The sequence below is a fragment of the Pararge aegeria genome, chromosome 24, assembly GCF_905163445.1.
Source record: "Pararge aegeria chromosome 24, ilParAegt1.1, whole genome shotgun sequence".
In the NCBI taxonomy this organism is placed as follows: domain Eukaryota; kingdom Metazoa; phylum Arthropoda; class Insecta; order Lepidoptera; family Nymphalidae; genus Pararge; species Pararge aegeria.
Window position 1 is genome coordinate 4,526,941 of NC_053203.1, and position 20,070 is coordinate 4,547,010.

At 38.2% G+C, this 20,070-nt stretch overlaps 1 protein-coding gene across 6 annotated transcripts in view; it reads left to right on the forward strand.

Annotated features, from left to right (window-relative positions):
- Nucleotides 1-20,070, forward strand: part of LOC120634551 (ankyrin-2-like) — an 83,631-nt gene that overhangs the window by 24,947 nt on the left and 38,614 nt on the right. For all 6 annotated transcript variants that reach the window (XM_039905242.1, XM_039905245.1, XM_039905247.1 and 3 more), the window contains exons 3-22: nucleotides 1,184-1,363; nucleotides 3,760-3,876; nucleotides 4,776-4,931; nucleotides 6,057-6,222; nucleotides 7,355-7,515; nucleotides 8,688-8,857; nucleotides 9,450-9,556; nucleotides 10,547-10,707; nucleotides 11,915-12,217; nucleotides 13,064-13,201; nucleotides 13,858-14,004; nucleotides 14,969-15,112; nucleotides 15,879-16,000; nucleotides 16,549-16,642; nucleotides 17,192-17,363; nucleotides 17,585-17,737; nucleotides 18,094-18,214; nucleotides 18,523-18,543; nucleotides 19,262-19,381; nucleotides 19,787-19,891. In XM_039905242.1, the coding sequence (XP_039761176.1) occupies nucleotides 1,184-1,363; nucleotides 3,760-3,876; nucleotides 4,776-4,931; nucleotides 6,057-6,222; nucleotides 7,355-7,515; nucleotides 8,688-8,857; nucleotides 9,450-9,556; nucleotides 10,547-10,707; nucleotides 11,915-12,217; nucleotides 13,064-13,201; nucleotides 13,858-14,004; nucleotides 14,969-15,112; nucleotides 15,879-16,000; nucleotides 16,549-16,642; nucleotides 17,192-17,363; nucleotides 17,585-17,737; nucleotides 18,094-18,214; nucleotides 18,523-18,543; nucleotides 19,262-19,381; nucleotides 19,787-19,891 (2,858 nt within the window). The remainder of the gene's footprint in view (nucleotides 1-1,183; nucleotides 1,364-3,759; nucleotides 3,877-4,775; nucleotides 4,932-6,056; nucleotides 6,223-7,354; nucleotides 7,516-8,687; nucleotides 8,858-9,449; nucleotides 9,557-10,546; nucleotides 10,708-11,914; nucleotides 12,218-13,063; nucleotides 13,202-13,857; nucleotides 14,005-14,968; nucleotides 15,113-15,878; nucleotides 16,001-16,548; nucleotides 16,643-17,191; nucleotides 17,364-17,584; nucleotides 17,738-18,093; nucleotides 18,215-18,522; nucleotides 18,544-19,261; nucleotides 19,382-19,786; nucleotides 19,892-20,070) is intronic.

Below are 20,070 nucleotides of genomic sequence, written 5' to 3' on the forward strand. Positions count from 1 at the left end.
TCATCATCATCATCATCATCTCAACCAATTGACGTCCACTGCTGGACATAGGTCTTTTGTAGGGAGTTCCACAATGCACGGTCCTGGGCCGCTTGCCTCCAACGGCTCCCAGCTACTCGCCTGATGTCATCTGTCCACCTCGTTTGGGGCCGACCTACGCTGCGTTTACCGGTGCGGGGTCGCCATTCCAGCACCTTAAGACCCCAACGTCCATCGGTTCTCCGAGCTATGTGCCCCGCCCATTGCCACTTCAGCTTCGCAACTCGCTGAGCTATGTCGGTAACTCTAGTTCTTCTACGGATCTCCTCATTTCTGATTTGATCACGTAGAGACACTCCTAACATAGCTCTCTCCATCGCCCGCTGAGTGACTCTGAGCCTTCTTTGAGGCCCATAGTTAGCGACCATGTCTCTGATCCGTAAGTCATCACTGGCAACACGCACTGTTTGACTTTAGTCTTCAGGCACTGAGGGATTTTGGACGAGAAGATGTCACGAAGTTTCCCGAACGCTGCCCATCCGAGTTGGATTCGGCGGTTTACCTCTTTCTCGAAATTGGACCTACCTAACTGGATCGTGTGTCCTAGGTATATATTCTCGTCTACAATTTCGAGTGCAGAGCTCCCAACAATTATTGGGTGGAGCGGAACATGAGCGTTAGACATAATTTTCGTCTTGCTCATGTTCATTTCATTCATGTACATTTTGTACATGAATGAAATGAACATGAGCAAGACGAAAGAAGTTTTGTTGTAAGTGTTGGTATTTAAATTTTAATTTAAAGCTATATGTCTAACCATTAAGTGTGAAACAATATCGAGATCGCACTAGTTGCAACAAAACAATGTTAAACAAATCTGTATAAAAAACCAATGCCCCGAGAAAACTTTAAATATAAAACAAAATGATGAAAATGAAGAAATCGCATGTCTTTCTACTCTTTCTACTACTTGAATTTTTCAATGAACTACCAATTGATAACCTGAAAATGTCTCAAAGTTAACAGCTTATATTTAACGTATGCTTATAGAAAAGCCCAATGATAGGATACAGGAATACCTAAACGATAGAATAGCGTTTGAAAACCTGGAAGCGTTCATTTTAAGTTTACGAATGGAATATTTTGTCTGCACTCAGAAAAGTGCCTTCTTTGTACCAATTTGAATAATTTTTTTTTTTTTCAGAATGGTCTAAACGCAATCCACCTCGCGTCCAAAGATGGCCACGTCGAAGTGGTCCGGGAGCTGTTACAACGCGGAGCAGCTATAGATGCTGCAACCAAGAAGGGAAACACCGCCCTACACATTGCTTCTCTCGCAGGGCAGGAAGCTGTGGTCAAACTACTCGTGCAAAATGGAGCACAAGTAAGTCCTACTACTTTAACTATGACACAAATCAAACATGGCTACGTGAAAGTGGTCTAAGAGCTGTTAGAGTTTTTGATGCTGCCACAAAGGAAGCAAACACCGCTCTACACATTGCTTCTCTCACGGTTTTAGGGTCAACCTACTCGAACAGAATGGATCACAAGTAAATCCCACTACTATAACAAATCAGAGATGGCTAAATTTCACTTGTTTAAGAGTTTTTATATCGCGGAGCATAAACAATGGAGCACAAATAAGTAGGTCTCCATTGCACAAATCAAAGAAAGCCTCATAAAAGTTGCTTTTTGAAAGTGAGCTTAACAGCTTGCTGCGTGGAGCAGCCATTGATACCGACACAAAAAGCAGAAATACCTATCACTTAACCCCTTCTTGAAAGTGGTCCAGCATTATGTACAGTGTAAAGCAGTCATTGCTGCTATCATAAAACGGAAACTTGTCTCTCCAGGCAAACATTAAATCACAAATCAATAAGTTTTAAAACTGCTATTGGATCATTAGTAGGAGCAAATGTTTTTCTCCTGAAACAATATTTTGGCTTATATAGAAATGCTAATACACCTAGCATATAAATTCGTGATTCAAAGATGGTAGAATAAAAGCTTGGAATGAACAAGTAATTTCATACTTAATATAAGGATCGGAAACTGGAAATAAAATAGTACCAGCACTGCCTTGCGAGACTTTTTTGCGCCGAAAGACAAGTCTATTTTAGAATTATACGGTCTCGTCGTGTTATCATATAAGTAATATACCTTCCGCATAAACGTAACCCCTCAATTGGGCAATAAATTTTCCGCCCTGAATATACAACTGTGTCTTTTGCATTAATGTCGTAGACGTAAAAACGCTATAAAAGGAAGTGTTCGCCGTAAACCCCGTGTTCGTTATGATTGATGTCGATCCATACCAACAAAGCCCAGGGTCAACGACACAAGTGTTTTAAAGATTATGAGACATGCCAACTTCAAATTCAAACTAATAACGTCGTCGTACGTCTGTAAATTAGTAGAGCTGCAATTATTAACATGTAATAACAGTGGCTGAACTTAATATTAGATATAATAATTTATGTTTTATGGTCTGAATTTTGATTAATCTTTAAAATATATAGGTGCCTTTCTGATTATTTTATGGCTAGTATGAATGACGGTAAGACATTATATGCCATTCGCACATCACATCTATTGTTTTTGATTATTATGAATGAATGAATTAATACAATTTTATGGTGCACCAAAGAAGAAGTTACAGAGATATAAACACATTACAACAAGAGGATACAATTCAGGGCCTTATGGCTTTATAGCGATCTCTTCCAGGCAACCAAAGTCGGTAAAGGAAACAAATATATAATAAACACAAAACGGGTGTCTGTATTTATTTTATTTACCAAGCTGGATAGTCAAATTTGTTGGCACATGTGCAGAAGGCTTAAAAGCCAGAAGGATACGATAATAATTTACGTAGTTTACGTAGGCGATAATAATTTCTTGCCATGACATAAGGGATTGGGACCTACAATTTAATTAGGCATCTATACACAATAATCAGCCTGATAGGTTAGATCGTGTGTAATCAGCTTTATTGGCACATCTGTAGCAGGCCTAACAGTTTTCAGTTTATTCTACATCGTCGGCGATTTGCGTTGAACCGCGTTAATATTAACCTTCTGTAAATGTATCGTGATAATGCATTCGATTCGTAATTCAGTTCGCACACAATGACCATTGCCAATGTTTGGACGTTATTTACGGATCGGTGAAATCTGGATTATAAAGTACTTATGTTACAAGGAGATGAACCAAATTGGGCCACACTCATTATTATGTAGTAAGGTTAGGAAAAGCTACAAAAAAACCTATCTCTAAGTTTTTATGTCTGAGGAAAATTTTCAAAATTGTAACAGAATAATGTCTAGGCCTTTAGTTTTTTTTTATTTTACTACCCTACGAAATATTGTTTTGTAGGTATAGGAGCCATTGATAGCTCCCAAGGGGGGACTTTTCCCACCACGCTGGACGACGGCTTGATGATCGCAGCAGAAGATAGAAGTAGCACAAAGAGCGCTGCTGCCAGTTCGACATAATAAAATTATAATACCTATATGTCCACTAAACCAGCAAAAAAATAATCAGGTCATCGCTAGTAACGCAGTGAGGCCTAAATATAACTATCATGATGACGTTGTATGAAGGATGCTCCGTTATAAATAATGATTGCTTGCATCAATAAGGCCGACTTTGTATGCCTACAATTGTTGTATTCTTTGTTACATTACATTATGAAAAAATATTTAGATTTTTGTGTACAGTAAAGTCTCCTTCTTATTTTTATACGTTAAACTGTTCACTAATCCAAACTGATTGTTTCAGGTAAACATTCAGTCCCAAAATGGCTTCACGCCACTGTATATGGCAGCACAGGAGAATCACGATGGCGTTGTCAAGTTTCTACTTTCCAATGGCGCCAATCAAAGTTTGGCTACAGAGGTATGTTTTATAATTTATATACAAAGGTATCGTAAATGCTCAATATGGCTGATTAAAATACTAAGTCAGCGATATATTATGACTACTAAACTACTATATTGACTTAGGGAATGAACTTTTTCAGATCACAAGTCCTAGGTTCGAGCCCCGGGCGGAGTTATTTTTTGCGTTTGGTTTTTCTGTTAAAAAAATCTTAGTACTAGTCCGGAGCTAGAAATCTAGCGGTCATTTACCCCAGAGCCTCGGAGAGCAGGAACAGCTGTCGATTCTGCGCTTAATCGCTTTTCGGTCGCGTCGGAGCTGCAGTTTCATTGGACACTGACTGAGGGAATGGAGAGTGCACCTGTGTTTGCGCACACTTATGAATTATAATATCTCCCGCGTAGAATAGAATCGATACTTTATTGCAACAAAACACAGAAGGAAAAACACAAATAAAACACCAATAGTACGTAGTGCTAGGGTGCAAAGGCGGCCTTATCACATAAAAGGCAACCCGAGCGTGCGAAGCCGCCTTAAAGGTGGAAAGTGAATGGTGCATAAAGTAAAAAATAAAAAAAAAGTAAAAAAAACTTACACAGCTTAGTTGGAAAATCTCTCTGGATATTGACCATCGTGGCCAAAATCGTCAGAGGAAACTTATTTTGTTTGTGTTTTTTTTTAATAGTTATAATTGAGGGTTCTAGCAGATTGCAACGCCAAGCCGAGCATGCAATTAACACGTCCTGCAACGTGCCGCCTTGTGTCCATTAACCTGGGGCTTAGGTGCCTAATGTGCCTGTTCAGACCGGAACACAGCATGGCTACAATGCTGCTAAGCGGCAGAAAAAAGCGTGAAGTTTTTAGTCAGTTAGTGAAGTCATTTGAAACAGCAAGCCTAATATAAAGCTTCACGACAGGACGGGTTCACACCACTGGCAGTGGCGATGCAGCAAGGACATGAGAAGGTGGTCGCCGTACTTTTAGAAGCTGACACGCGTGGTCGAGTACGCCTGCCCGCTCTGCATATCGCAGCTAAGAAGGACGATGTGAAAGCGGCTAACTTGTTGCTTGAGGTATGTTATTTAAACGCGACCTAATTTTTTTGGTCTTAATGAATGAATGAACGAATATACTTTTATTGCACACCACAGAAAGTACATAATAAAGAATAGTAAAACACGTACAAATTGTATACAATGTATGTATACAATTTGGCGGCCTTATCGCTTCTTAGCGATTTATTTTAGGCAAACAATTATACGAATAAAAACAAATAAAATAGGTAGTTGCATACAGACATATAGCATATATACCCGTAAAAAAAAATCATTACTTAAATAAATATAAATATAATACTAGCTAGCGTTACCCAGCCCGCTTCGCCGGGCTAGATTTTGCTTTATTTTATTTAAACAATAAACTTACATCATTTAATTTTTAATTTAAATCTCATAATATATTAAATCATTTATTTATCTCCGTATTCATTCTCTTCTATTCTCTTCTCGAGCGGGTGAAGATCATTATCTACACCCATGTACACCCAACAATAGAATATCATCATAGTAAAAAAAGCTGTATTTGGCAGTTTGACAGTTCAAAAATAGGAGTGCTCCGATCGTCACCAAACTTTACAGGATTACTCGCAACGTCAGACGACGCAACGAGATTCCCGGAAAGTTTCATTGAAATCGGTCCAGCCGTTTCGGAGCCTATACGGAACATACCTTCTCACACTTTCTCTTTTATATATATATAGATAGATAGATAGATATACAAAAATATTTGTAACCAAATACAAATAAATAATTATATATTTTTTATACAAATTCCAGCCTATTGCAAGCTCATGAAGCGTTTGTGCGTTGTTATCACTTGCTTCAGCGGTGAAGGAAAACATCGTGAGGAAACCTGCATGCCTGAGAGTTCTCCATAATTTTCTCAAAGGCTTTAGGAGTCCATCAATCGGCTTAAACTCTACTCAATGTGGGAGGAAACCCGTGACCTGCGTTGATATGATGATTAGGGGAAAAAATGTTTTAAATTTACAATAAGGCTGCCTGGAAGAGATCGCTACTAAGCGATAAGGCCGCCTTTTGTATACTGCTTCTATGTTTTTTTTTATTCTTCTTCTATTTGTGTGTGCAAATAAAGAGTATAAATAAATAAATATGTAAATTTTGGTTGGTTTTTGCCAGAATGAACACAACCCTGACGTGACGTCAAAGTCTGGGTTCACACCGCTGCACATTGCGGCCCACTACGGCAACGAGTCCGTGGCAAGATTGCTGCTGGCTAAAGGTGCAGACGTGAACTGTGCCGCTAAACACAACATCTGTCCTCTACACGTTGCTGCCAAATGGGGTAAGTTACCTGTAGTGACAATAGCGCTGAAGACTGTGCATTTTTTTCGGAGTCAGAGTTAGGTTTGTTGTCAAAAATTAAAAAAAATCAAAATTCAAAAATGTTTTATTCATGTAGACCTTACCACAGGCACTTATGAACCGTTCATACATTTAACATGTTACACTAATGTCAGTGATGCTGATAACTGCATTCGTTAACTTAAAACTAAAGCTAGGAGCGATCCAAACGCGCCCTGATCTAAGAAGAGCCCACAACAAACTTAGCCAGGTTTTTTTTTGTTATCACCATCTCACAGTCTACCCAAGCGTTTTTATCATACAAACATGAACAAATCTTTATCCAAGTGCTTATAGGAAAAGTCTACCTTCTTAATACTCTAACACTTTATTAAAATCGTGAAATTACCGGGTTCGATTTCAGTATCCAACGTTGCAATTTGCATTTTTTTTTCTAATGTTTATTGCATTCTAAGAGTTGTCGTGTTCATCATAAATAAAATTTTATATTTTTCAGTTAAGTAAGAACACTTTACTTGTACTTTTACCCTTTGCTTGGAGGAAATTTAATTGCGCCTACCTATAAATTAAGTAGTAAAAAAAATTAAAAACAACAAAAATACTCGATAATGTCTACATATAAAGTAAGTTCAACGGGTACATACCACAAGAATATTTTTGTATTGGTCGTTATTTCGCCCCAGTGGCATGGATCGTGGTCACGACGGGACTGCGTAGGTGCGAGATGTCAAGTTGGATGTCGCGGGCAGAATCTGACTACCCGCTTTCGTGTTCTTTTTGTCAGTATTTCACGAACTGTTCGACACACTACTCTGGCAACGTCACTTTTAAATCGATCGCTTCACGAACTAGTCTTGGAATATAGCGACGTTCGTGGTATGTACCTTATGAACTATATTTAAGATTCAAATATTTCTTTTTTTTTTTATTTGCTTAATTGATTAACCACGAAAATCTTAGTTTAAAATCTTTAATTATAAAGTAAGAAAAACGTACACCATTTATTTTACTGTTTCATTTTTTTCCATCGGGAAAATTTTACTGACAAGTTTATAGCGGACAACTAGTCAGAAATATGATATAAGATTCAATTTTCAATTTTATTTAAACAGGGAAGGAGAACATGGTTTCTCTCCTCTGCGACAACGGAGCCAATGTTGAAGCGAGGACTCGTGATGGTTTGACTCCGCTGCACTGCGCGGCGCGGTCTGGACACGAAAGAGTTGTAGAGTCTCTGTTAGACCGAGGAGCACCAATCACTAGTAAGAGTAAGGTAAGACAAATGTATCCCGAGTATTTGAGATTTACTGAGATAGCTCAACAAGTTGTAGAGTGGCAATAGGAAGGGCAGATAGCATGTATTGGTGAACCCCGTACCGGATAATACAGCGATGGTGACCCCTCACTAGGTGACCGGAGACGGCGTCGATTTTTGCAAGCGGCAGAAGATCTGAAATTAAGTAACCTCTATAAAAACTCATGTTTAGCAACTGACGTCTCTCGGCTGATACGACAAACAATAAAAAAAAAATCTTTCATACCTTTTTAGTAGATAATAAATGAAAATACTGTCAAGTATGTACCATAAATATAGTTTAGTACATTTCAACGTAGATTCGTTCATTCATATCAATCCATTACCGGCCCACTGCAGGGCACGGGTCTCCCACACAGGAGAAGAATTTAGGCCGTAGTCCCCCACACTGCCCCAGTGCGGATTGGTGGACTCCACAAACCTTTGAAAACATTATAGAGAACTTTCAGGCATGCAGGTTCCCTCACGAAGTTTTCCTTCACTGTTGAAGCAGGAGGTGCGTGATGGGATTCGAACTCGGCCCGCCGAAAGTAAGGTCGAGCTCCTACCCACTGCGCTATCACCGCTTCCAACACCTCTACGCCTCAGATTAATGGACCCGTGGCGGCACTTTGAAGGACGTGTACCTCATATTCACGACCTCCCTGGCGCAACAGTGAGCGCTGTGAATTTAAGTAGGAGATCCCGGGTTCGTTTTCCGGCAAGGCCAATTTGGGAAACTATAATTTCAGAATTTTCTCTGGTCTGCTCTGGTGGGACGCTTTGCCCGTGGCTAGTTACTACCATACCGACAAAGACGTGCCGCTAAGTGATTCAGTGTTTCGATGCGATATCGTGTAGAAACCGATACTATCTTAGACTGCATTATAACTTACCACCAGGTGAGATTGCAGTCAAGGACTAAGCTGTAGTAGAATGAAAAAAAACAGCTGTACGCCTCAGATTAAAGGACCCAGGTTGGCACCTTGTAGGACACATACTCTCTTATCTCATGCGAAGTGTTGTTCTTTTTGTATGCAAAGGTTTTCCAGTTACCATAAGGCGGGCCATCTCCTTGCTCCGTCAATTATTGGTTTAAAAAAGCACGTCATATGTTTCTTAACATCTGACGAAATGTTGCTCCTTCACAGAACGGCCTCGCCCCCCTCCACATGGCAGCACAGGGCGACCACTCCGAAGCAGCTAGAGTGCTTCTATCGCGTAGGGCCCCGGTCGATGACGTCACAGTGGACTACCTCACCGCCCTACACGTCGCTGCACACTGCGGCCATGCTAAAGTCGCTAAGCTGCTTTTGGATAGGTAATGACAATTCCCATCTCAATGAAAATCCCCAGCTATGTTAAGGTAGCATTCAATCCTTCTTTTACATACAGCACACAGATACATGGCCAGAGGCGTACATAGAGGGTATGCACAGGGTATGTAGATGATATAAAATTAAGAAAATCTTCAGTCCGAGATATAAAAAACTTAAGGACAGGCATTGTAAGAGTTATTAAAAGCCTAACCTTAATTACTTATAGCTATATGCACGCCACTGCATATGGCGGATTGTAGGGCGCCCCGTAGCGGACATCCATTGGATACAGAAGGCTGGGTACTCCCAACTCTCTCTACTGAGAGAGCGAGAGGCGCTGCTTGAAAGAGGCCTATGTCCAGTGCATACATATTGGCTGATAATGATGTTTTTAGCTAGGTACTTAAATCGTACATAACTTAGAAAAGTTAGAGGTGCGTGTTTCTTCTAGAGAGACATCGCCGAGCTGATATTATTTTTAGTTCAACTGGATATGGTCTTACGTGCGGAAAGCTGTCACTACAACTTCACCACGTGTAAACATAAACCCTTGTATTGTTTAAAGTTTTATTAATTAAAGTGCCTTGCAAACAGAAATGCCGACGCCAACGCCCGCGCTCTTAACGGGTTCACACCGCTGCATATCGCCTGCAAGAAGAACAGGATCAAGGTTGTGGAACTACTCTTGAAATATGGAGCAAGTAAGTAGTCATTTTTTTCTGAATAATGGCGTAATATGACGTAAATTCATCGAGACATTTCAGAGAAGTAGAAGTCAGATTTTTGAGTTTAAGTATATCATACTTATAAACACGATAGTTGAAACGAAAACAGCTATAAAACTTACTCCAAATATCGTGGCTAGAGAAAAAACACAGACCACTAGGATTGCAAACATTATGATTTCGTGTTAAGATAAGACCCCAAATTGATCATAGTTAGGTTTTAAGCAACCTGGAAAAGCATTTCCATCCACCGATTCTCCGTCGCATAATGTACTTTCCTCTAGCTCCTTTTAGTATATGACATAAAAAAAAAATGAAATAATAGCCACAAAACGAGATTTGGAAAAAAATAAACCATACATTCCCGGTGGGGTGAACAAAAAGGGGAGGTTTCTGGAGGAGCAAGAAAATCTCAATTATTGTTTTAGATTTTACGAAGACATGGAGTAACATCAGCAGAAAAAAAACCCGTCTAGTATTGAAAAAAACATCATCATCAGCCCACTACCGGCCAGGGCACAGTACATCCTCTGAGAATGAGAAAGGTTTAGGCCTTTTACCACCCTGGCCAAATGCGGATAGGTAGACTTCACACGCCGTTGAGAACATTATGGAGAACTTTCAGGCATGCAGGTTTCCTCACGATCTTTTCCTTCACCGTTTAAAGCGAGTCATATTTAAATTGCTTAAATTAACAACGAATTAAAAAAAAAAAAAAAAAAAAACGTACATAACTCCAAAAAGGCAGTGGTGAGTCTGGGCTCGAACACGGTCTCCATGAAAAGAAAGCCGATGCCTTACTCACTAGGCTATTAAAACATTCAAGTGCGTAACATTTACCATACATGCGGTATTGAAGAAGATGGCACACCATCGTTCGATTTTCCACCGTCTGACCTCCGAACTTCAATATGAACATGACACCTGATGATGAGGATGAACATTTACCATGTCTCATCTTCGCAGGTATTCAAGCAACTACGGAATCAGGGCTGACACCACTCCACGTGGCTTCGTTCATGGGTTGCATGAATATCGTGATCTACTTGCTGCAGCACGAAGCCAACCCTGACGTCCCTACGGTCAGAGGCGAAACGCCTTTGCATTTAGCTGCTAGGGCTAATCAGGTGAGCGGACAAAAAATATCATTAAAGACGAAAGCCTAAAATTAAATGCCTAAAATTTTAATGACACCAACCTAAAATAAAAAAATGGAAACTCTCTTAATTAATACATTAATACATCTTAATATATATAAATCTCCTGTCACGATGTTTGTCCGCGATGGACTCCTAAACTACTTAACCGATTTTGATTTAAATGGGCACACCGTGAGCAGTCTGGTCCAACTTAAGAGATAGGATAGCTTAGATCTTTAATTATAGTCGCCATTTTATTTTATTGCAAATTATTTGTCTTTAATTAATTGACAGTCACATGTTATATATATATATATATATATATATATATATATATACATATATATATATATATATATATACTACTATACTCATTTAAGGCTTAGCGATACTGAATACTTTAAAAACAAAATCAAACGCAGACGAAGTCGCGGGCAACAGCTAGTAATATATATAAATCTCCTGTCACGATGTTTGTCCGCGATGGACTCCTAAACTACTTAACCGATTTTAAATTAAATTGGCACACCGTCAGCAGTCTGGTCCAACTTAAGAGATAGGATAGCTTAGATCTTTAATTATAGTCGCAATTTTATTTTATTGCAAATTATTTGTCTTTAATTAATTGATAGTCACATGTTATATGTATTATGTATATATATATATATATATATATATCTATATACTACTATACTCATTTAAGGCTTAGCGATACTGAATACTTTAAAAAAAAACGCAGACGAAGTCGTGGGCAACAGCTAGTAACTTTATATTTTTTTAGAACTACCCGTCATATTTTGTATGTGGCTTTAAAATACTTTACCTACTTATAATTCCGTGCGCTTAACGATGAATACCGGTGTACGGATAAACCCGACTGGGTTTTTGTTACGCCGTAACAGATACTATTATGTTAACATAAAAAATGTATATTTTTCATTAAATAATAATAATAACTAAAGTAATTCTTTGCATACTCTGATTTCTAAAAAGAGAGAGAAATTTAGAAACAAGGATGCATATCCTTGTTTCTATATGTATATTATTGTATTTATGTAAAGTATTCATAAAAATATTCATTAGTAATGTTAGTACCCATAACACAAGCTACGGTTACTTTGGGGCTTGGTGGCAATGTCCGTATTGTTGTAGTATATTTAGTATTTACTAAACTGACCTGACAATAACCCCGCAGACTGACATCATCCGAATCCTACTCCGCAACGGAGCGGCAGTTGAGGCCAAGGCCCGAGAAAAACAGACCCCTTTACACATTGCTTCGCGTCTCGGCAATGTAGACATTGCTGTACTGCTGCTGCAACACGGCGCTGACGTCCGCGCGATGACTGCTGATCACTACAACGCGCTGCATATTGCCGCTAAGCAGCATAATCACGATGTGGCAGCGGCATTGATAGAACACAATGCACCACTAACTGCAACTACCAAGAAAGGATTCACTGCATTACATCTTGCTGCTAAATATGGAAACTTGAAGGTAAATTATTTATTAATTATTATATCCTTAAGATAATGATTGTTGGAAGAGCTTTTTTCAGATCTTATTTTGGCACTGACCATTTATGTGTCCAAAAGCAGTGACAGTCATTAGTAGTAGAGATTTTTGTGGCGCGGCTCGTCCAGGGAAGTACTACCACCATGTTACAACCACCAGCGTGGTTGCCTACGGCCTTAACCCCTTCTCATTGTGGGAGGCCCTGTAGTGGGCCGGTAATAGGTTTCTTCTTCTTCTTCTTCTTTCTCTGGACTTATCTCCGTGCTTGGTCGGCCGGAACCTTCCGTTGTTGTGTTGTCCTTTTGTTGTTCTGGTACGGCTCCCCGCTGGGTCACTCCAGTCAGCCGAGCTCACTCCAGAAGCTAAGCAGGCCGCCCATTGCCTAAAATCATTATAGTAGACTGTTAAACACCGGGATAAATCCCAAGCAAACGAGGGATAACAGGGTAACTTCTGAGCGTAGCAAGGGTATCTAGAATCCTGAGTGTAGAGGGCTTTAGGGGCACCCAAAACGAAGGCACCTTTAACCCTGAATTAAAAACTCTTTCACACCTTTCTCTCTTTCTTTTTAATCTTTATTCTTTGTTTCGCGCTTTACCGGCTCTGGTGAGCGATAGGCGCCGTCGTACGTAAGAGCGCGATAGCAATATGAGAATGAATAGATTTTTTACAAATACGCCGTGCGTGATGTCCTTTATTCAAATGATTAAAGCCCCTAGGGACTCCAGTACAACATTGCTAAACCGTTAAGCCGCCGAATTTCAATACTAGGCTATGTAATAATACATTGTCGAGCCACAGGTGTGAAAGAAATATTTCTATATGCAGGTGGCTAACCTACTTCTCGCCCATGGAGCATATCCCGATCAAGCGGGAAAGAATGGGATGACACCTCTACATATCGCCGCTCAGTATGACCAACAGGCCGTTGCGAACACACTTCTCGAAAAGGGGGCAGATGCTAAGGTAAAGACGTTTATCAATGAAATATTATTTTGTGTACACCCTAATGCTTCTTCTTAACATCAAGTCCTTGGAAGGTTGGTAGAAAATCGCTTTCCAGCGATAAGGCCCCGAAATTTATTGCTAAATATTAATTGACTGTGATGTGATGGTGATAGCAAAATAAAATTATACGGCTTAGTTTGTTGTGGGCTCTTCTTAGACCTGGGCGACCCAGGTTTGGAATCCTCGTAGCTTTAGGTTTAATTTGGCAAGCCTAGTTATCACAGTTGTGTAAACATATGTATTATATGAACGCTTCATAAGTGCTAATAGGCTTATACATGAATAAATTATATTTGAATTTATTTTACCTTTAGTATATATATTTATTTTTTTGACAACCGATTGGCGCAGTGGGCAGCGACCCTGCTTTCTGAGTCCAAGGCCGTCAGTTCGATTCCCAATACTACTGGAAAATGTTTGCGTGATGAGCATGAATGTTTTTCAGTGTCTGTGTGTTATGTACATTCTAAGTATTTATGTATATTATTCATAAAAATATTCATCACTCATCTTAGCACCCATAACAAGCTAAGCTTAATTTGGGGCTAGATGGCGATGTGCGTATTGTCGTAGTATATTTATTAATTAATTTATTATTATTATTATTTATGTAGGCGGTTGCCAAAAATGGCCATACACCGCTGCATATAGCAGCAAGGAAGAACCAAATGGAGACTGCTGCTACACTGCTCGAGTATGGAGCGCTGACCAACGCAGAGTCAAAGGCTGGTTTCACGCCATTGCATTTAGCTGCTCAACAGGTTGGTACTTTATAATCTCCTTTATTCTTATTTCCTTTCTAGTCCTACTAATTATACATTTATAATAATACTAGCTGACCCGCGCATTTTCATCTGCACCAAATCGGTTATTAGAGGTTTTAATATTTAAAAAAAAACATAGAAACTAATTGCAGCGCTACCTACCAGGTCCAGTTTTATTTCCAAACTATGTTAGCCGCGGACGGGCGCGGCAGCCCGCTGCATTCTTCTTGCTTTTTGCATTTCTATACCCGTCACAACTTCTAAGCGATAGGTTCAATTTGAATAATAATAAAGAAGATAATAATAAGGAATTTGAATGACTTTGTATCGATCTCGACTCGACTACTCTGTAAAGCATCCCCCGTAAAAAGAAAACGAAATATTAAATGTACAGAAATTGTCCATATGCAGTTTTATTATAAGTATAGATAAATATCAAACTGTGGATGTTTGTTGCTCAATCACGCAAAATCGGCTAAACGGATTTGGATGAAATTTGGCATGCATGTAGCCTTTGACATGGAAAATAACATAGGTTACCATTTATCCCGATTCCTTAAGAAGTTCCCGAGGGAAAATTTGAATTTGATATGCTAGTCGCCTATTCTATGGAAAAGGACATGTAATCGAGCAAAGCTTTAGACCCAATTCTGAAGTCCACGCAGACAAACTCGCGGGCAGAAGCTAGTAATATTATAAATGCAGGAGTTTGTTTGTTTGTTGAGCTTCCTTTACACCGTAACTTAGCAATCAATCAACATGATTTTTGGCACAAAGTTCGTTGGAAGGACGGAGAGTACCATAGACTAATTTTTACCTAAAACGAGTTTTTTTATAAAAAACGCAAGCAATAGTATTCAACAGATACAGAAGATTTCTTGTATTCTGTCGTTCAGATCACTTAAGTCATTAAATTTAATCTTAAATCAAACTTCTAAGATATCTTGTCTTATCAAAACAGGGTCACACAGAAATGTGCTCTCTGCTACTGGAACATGGTGCAGAAGTCGATCAACAGGCCAAAAATGGTCTGGCAGCTTTACATCTATCTGCTCAGGAAGATAGAGTACCTGTTGCCCAGTTACTGGTGAAGAATGGAGCTGAGGTAAATACAAAGATGCTAAAGATTACTAAGAAATTCATTCTTTGACCAATGTTAGCATTCACAGTTATTGCATGTAATATGTTAAGGTAGACTATCTTGTTTTAAGCAAACTTGGTTCTTTGGAATTATTTAGAATGAAATGAAATGAAGGTTACATTGGAATTAGTGTGAAAAGTACTTCAGTGGACACTTCACGAGGCCAGTGTTTACCAATATCCTTGTCAAAGCATTTGAAAATTAAGAGCAACATCACAATAAAAATGTGTATTCTTCTGGCACACGTTTTTACGATTAGTAGTTAGTTATATAAAACAGAGTTACGTTCATTTATTTGAAATAAGAACACCTGATGGCTCCTGTAGAACTTCAATCTTCTATGCAGTACAAAGTTACAGAAAACACTTTCAATAAAAATCGTAGTCGAGACGTCACTATACTTCACACTTATCACTTGTTTCATTAAAGTATCATTTCGATGTTACTTCTCTTCCCTCTCGGAGCAGACTGTCACCGTCGCGTTGTGCACCCACCTTTTATATCGCTTCGGATGCGAAAAACCTTCTTTACCTGGAAATCGAAAGCAAGAAACGATCTAAAAACGTTTCGAAGTATGCCTATTACCTATATATTATCCTATATCCTATAGCTCTACACACGTTAAGTATCAACACTTTACATTCAAGTGCGATTATGAACTTTATATAACAACAGGTTAAGGACCTTAACAACAATAGCAACATAAACATAAAAATAATTTTATGCGCAGGTGGATATATGCACCAAGGGTGGCTACACGCCCCTCCACATCGCCAGTCACTACGGCCAAACTAACATGGTGCGCTACTTGTTAGATAACGACGCATCAGTTAAGGCGCAAACTTCACATGGGTAAGGGTTTTAATATTGCAAAGTAATAATTTAGGTATAGGTAAGATGTCTTAACATTTAAGTAAATAAACAGCTTTTTGAGTGATCCAAATTTCTGCCACTAAGTAGCAAGGCCGTGTTCCGGTCTGAAATTCGTGTTTGCAGGTGCCAATTACGGGCACATGAGACTAAGCAAGCCTCAGGTTCACGGACACGTTCCGGAACTTTGCAGAACGTTTTGCATGCGCTGTAAAGTCTTGCTCTGTTTAAAGTCGAAGGTTTTCTAATTCAATCAGCTGGGCCATTTGAACAATATGAGCTCCAATTGTAAAGTTCTGAACTTGTTTAAGATCTGTTTTATTTCTTTATATTGTCGGCTTCAAGAATTTTTTTTTCTAGTCAAGCGCGCTCCACCTTAGGCTGCATCATCGCTTACCCTCAGATGTGATTGCAGTCAAGCGCTCGTCTATAAAAAATTAAAAAAAAAGTTTTTGGTCCAACAAAGCATAGCTCACTGAAGTTGATCTTACTTCTGATAGATTTATATTAAAAGCTTATTTCTTTAATAGCTATACTGCACTCCACCACGCTGCTCAACAAGGACACATCAATATTGTCAACATACTTCTGGAACACAAGGCGGACGCTAATGCTACTACTGTCGTGAGTAACATAATAAAAGTAATAAATAATAATTATAATAACTATAATAATTCTTTATTTGGTAACGATGACCCATCTACACTATTATATAACAGAATAATTAAAAACGGTAATAATCAAAAACTAAATCAAAAAACAATAAATGAGATATTAATATGAAATATACAAAATAGTTACAAGTTAGAATTTCTGCCTCCAGGCAGTCCTTCTTGGAGTTTATATAGCTTGTAAATTGGAGAGTCGTCGATACGACTTCTTTACATTGTCAGAAGTCGTAGATACGACTCTTCAATTTACAAGTGGATAAGCAGTAGCGACATTTTTTCATCAAGGATACTATTCGTTTTCTTCTTACGGCAAAAGAGTGCATAGTCTTCTTCCTAATTAAATTCAATAGCACTATAAGATGATCTTTTGGTTGACATGAGAACATACTTGAGCAAAGAAATATCGATCCTTTATGCTGGAATGAAAAATTTTGGTAGAACTGGTAACGAAATTGAATATTTTTACAATATATATAGTATAAAACCTAAAATTTTGATGCAGAATGGACAAACTCCACTGGACATAGCCTCGAAACTCGGCTATGTGACTGTAATGGAAACTCTAAAGGAAGTATCCGAACCCTCGCTAGCACCCGCATCTCAAGATAAGTACAAGGTGGTCGCTCCTGAGACCATGCTCGAGACGTTCATGTCTGATTCCGAGGAGGAAGGAGGTAAGGAGTATTAAGACTAAATCATATTTTTAAATCTTGAGAAATTAATAATTACGTTATCGGTGTTGATATTATTATAAGACTATAAGATTTAATCAATATAATATGAAATAAATAGTTAAAACCCGCAGATAAAATTTATAAAAGTTTGAGATTTTTTGATAAAACACGTTAAATAATTGATGACCAGCAGAAGTTATAAGAAAAAAATGCTATTTTAGGAGAAGACACAATCCTCAATGATCAACCATACCGGTATCTGACAGCTGACGACATGAAGTCACTCGGTGACGACTCTCTGCCTATTGATGTCACCAAGGACGAGCGCACTGAGTCTGCCATGAGCCATAAGAATATTATGGAAATATCGCAAAGTAAGTATCTTTAACTCGTTTTTTGATTTAACAACAAGGTATACAACAAGGTAGAGAAAGAATGAAAATTTTAAGTTTTCAGTTAAAAATTATCGAAGCTGGTTTACGTAATAGCTGGTAAAGTACGGTAATATTACTCGTAGCTTTGATAATAGGATGAGTTGAATGAATCTTTTTGTAATTTGCTCCTGCCTTATAATATTCATTTAATTACGACTTAGATGAATTTCATTCTAATGTCATATTATTTATATCCATTTTGTCTTGGCAAGAAGGATTGTAGAAGTCGTTTAAGGATCCTTTACAATCTAAAGTTTATATTTCATAGATTTGAAACTTTTTTATAATTTTACCAGCTTCAGTCAACGGTATACAGTACCAGCCTCAGCAAGAAGTAGTGGTGAAGAGCATTAGCCGATACAGCACTGCGCAAGCGCCAGAAGGCTACTGCTACAACGTCGACCCTACACAACCCAAGTCAGTAATATACAATTTATTTGATGCTGTACGAATTATAAAGCTATATCAATTAGGTTTCAGATGCTGTAAAAAAATGAGTTATAATTAAAGATTTACTACATAACAGAGTTTCTATCGCAGAAGGTTTTAAATCTAAATTTTATATCTATCACTACTTTCCAGCTCACGGGTAATTCTCACTGCTTATGTTTCAGTATTACCTACTACACGATTTTTTTAAGATAATCATTATGCCTGCCTATTTCAGAGACGTGTTAATAAGATTAAACATTTATTACGCATGCGTTCTGGATTCTGCGATACAGGAAAAAACTCCAATGGAAAAAGTAAGTCTATTCTTCTTTTAATTCTGTAAAACCTTCTGGTTTACCACTTCATAATATAGGCTTTGTAGTTTCAAACCAATTTTGGATATTTAACTCTTCAGCTATTCAGTTCGTTATTAAAGGTTTAATACTCTTTTAATTTAATACAATTTCGGTACCAACTCAAGCTTTCTTAATATCAAGTTGAAATATATGCTCTGATGGTAAAAAAATATATATTCTAATGTACCATTTTGTTCATCTGCTATATCCCATTATTTGATGTACTTACGGCCTTTCCACTTTCTACACACGTTTATGTTCCTAGTTAGGTTTTATTCTAATTATGCATAATCTGCTTTTTCTCAAGAAATAAAATTCACAATTTGCAGCTTCCTAATATCGTTTACCTCAGACGATCGCAGTGAATATCCAATTTACTCTTATCCTTCTTCTCATTCTTTATCTTCTGTTTTTTATTAATGAATAAAGTGACTATTGTCAGTTTCCTAGTATCGTTTTCTTTAGACGCTCGCGGCGAATTTCCCACTTGTCTCTATTCTTCTTCCGTTGCATCTCATTCTTCATCTTCTGTTTGTTATTAATAAATAAAATGACTATTAACAGCTTCCTCGTATCGTTCTCCAGCCTCTAAGGCTTGATGGATTTTCCACTTGTCTCTTATTCATCTTCTGTTGCATCTTCAAGTTTTTATCAATAAACTGAATGACTTTTGCAGTTTCCTGGTATCGTTCTTGGTGGACGCGCGCGGTGGAGCGCTCCGTGGCTGCCGCGGAGGCGGGGTTCGCGTTATCGTTCCTCCTTTATCAGCTCAGCAGCCTACTAGGATCACTTGCAGGTAAAATATTTTGTTATTCAGTAGGTTCATTCAGATTAACTTTATTTTTCCATTAATGTCTCTGAGCTATCTAAACTGAACTACGGTTTATTAATTATTATTATGTTTGATAGAACGCTCTATGTTTAGTTCCATATACCAATATTATTGATTAGTAGTACTTAATATGATTATATTTCACTGTCCGTTTAACCAGCGTTATTAACTAATATGTAGTTTTAATTTGTTTGAATCTTTCGTGTCGAATACTTAAGAGTATTTATGAATTGGCAAATATAAAATCAAACACAGACACAGACATAACAAAATGATATGAAATTTACTTTGCTATATACATTTATATGCGATGTTTTTGCTACTTTTTTTATGTGTTTAATACTTCGTATATCTATGACTTCATTTCAGATACTTGAAGCCCTCGCGTATCAACCACATGCCTCCACTGATGGAAGGAGAGGCTCTTGCGTCAAGAGTTTTGGAAATGGGCCCTGTCTCTGCAAAGTTCTTAGGGTAATTTTCTCCTTCTTGTAAATTCAGCCTTAGCCAACAAACGGGCCACTGCTAGACTACAAGGCCTTCTCTACGAATAGTGAAGAAAAACTAAGAGATTAAACCTAAACCCTCTACAACCAAATTTCACCTCGCGTCACTTACAATAATTGGCATTCCTTTCAAGGCGCGAGCGTACT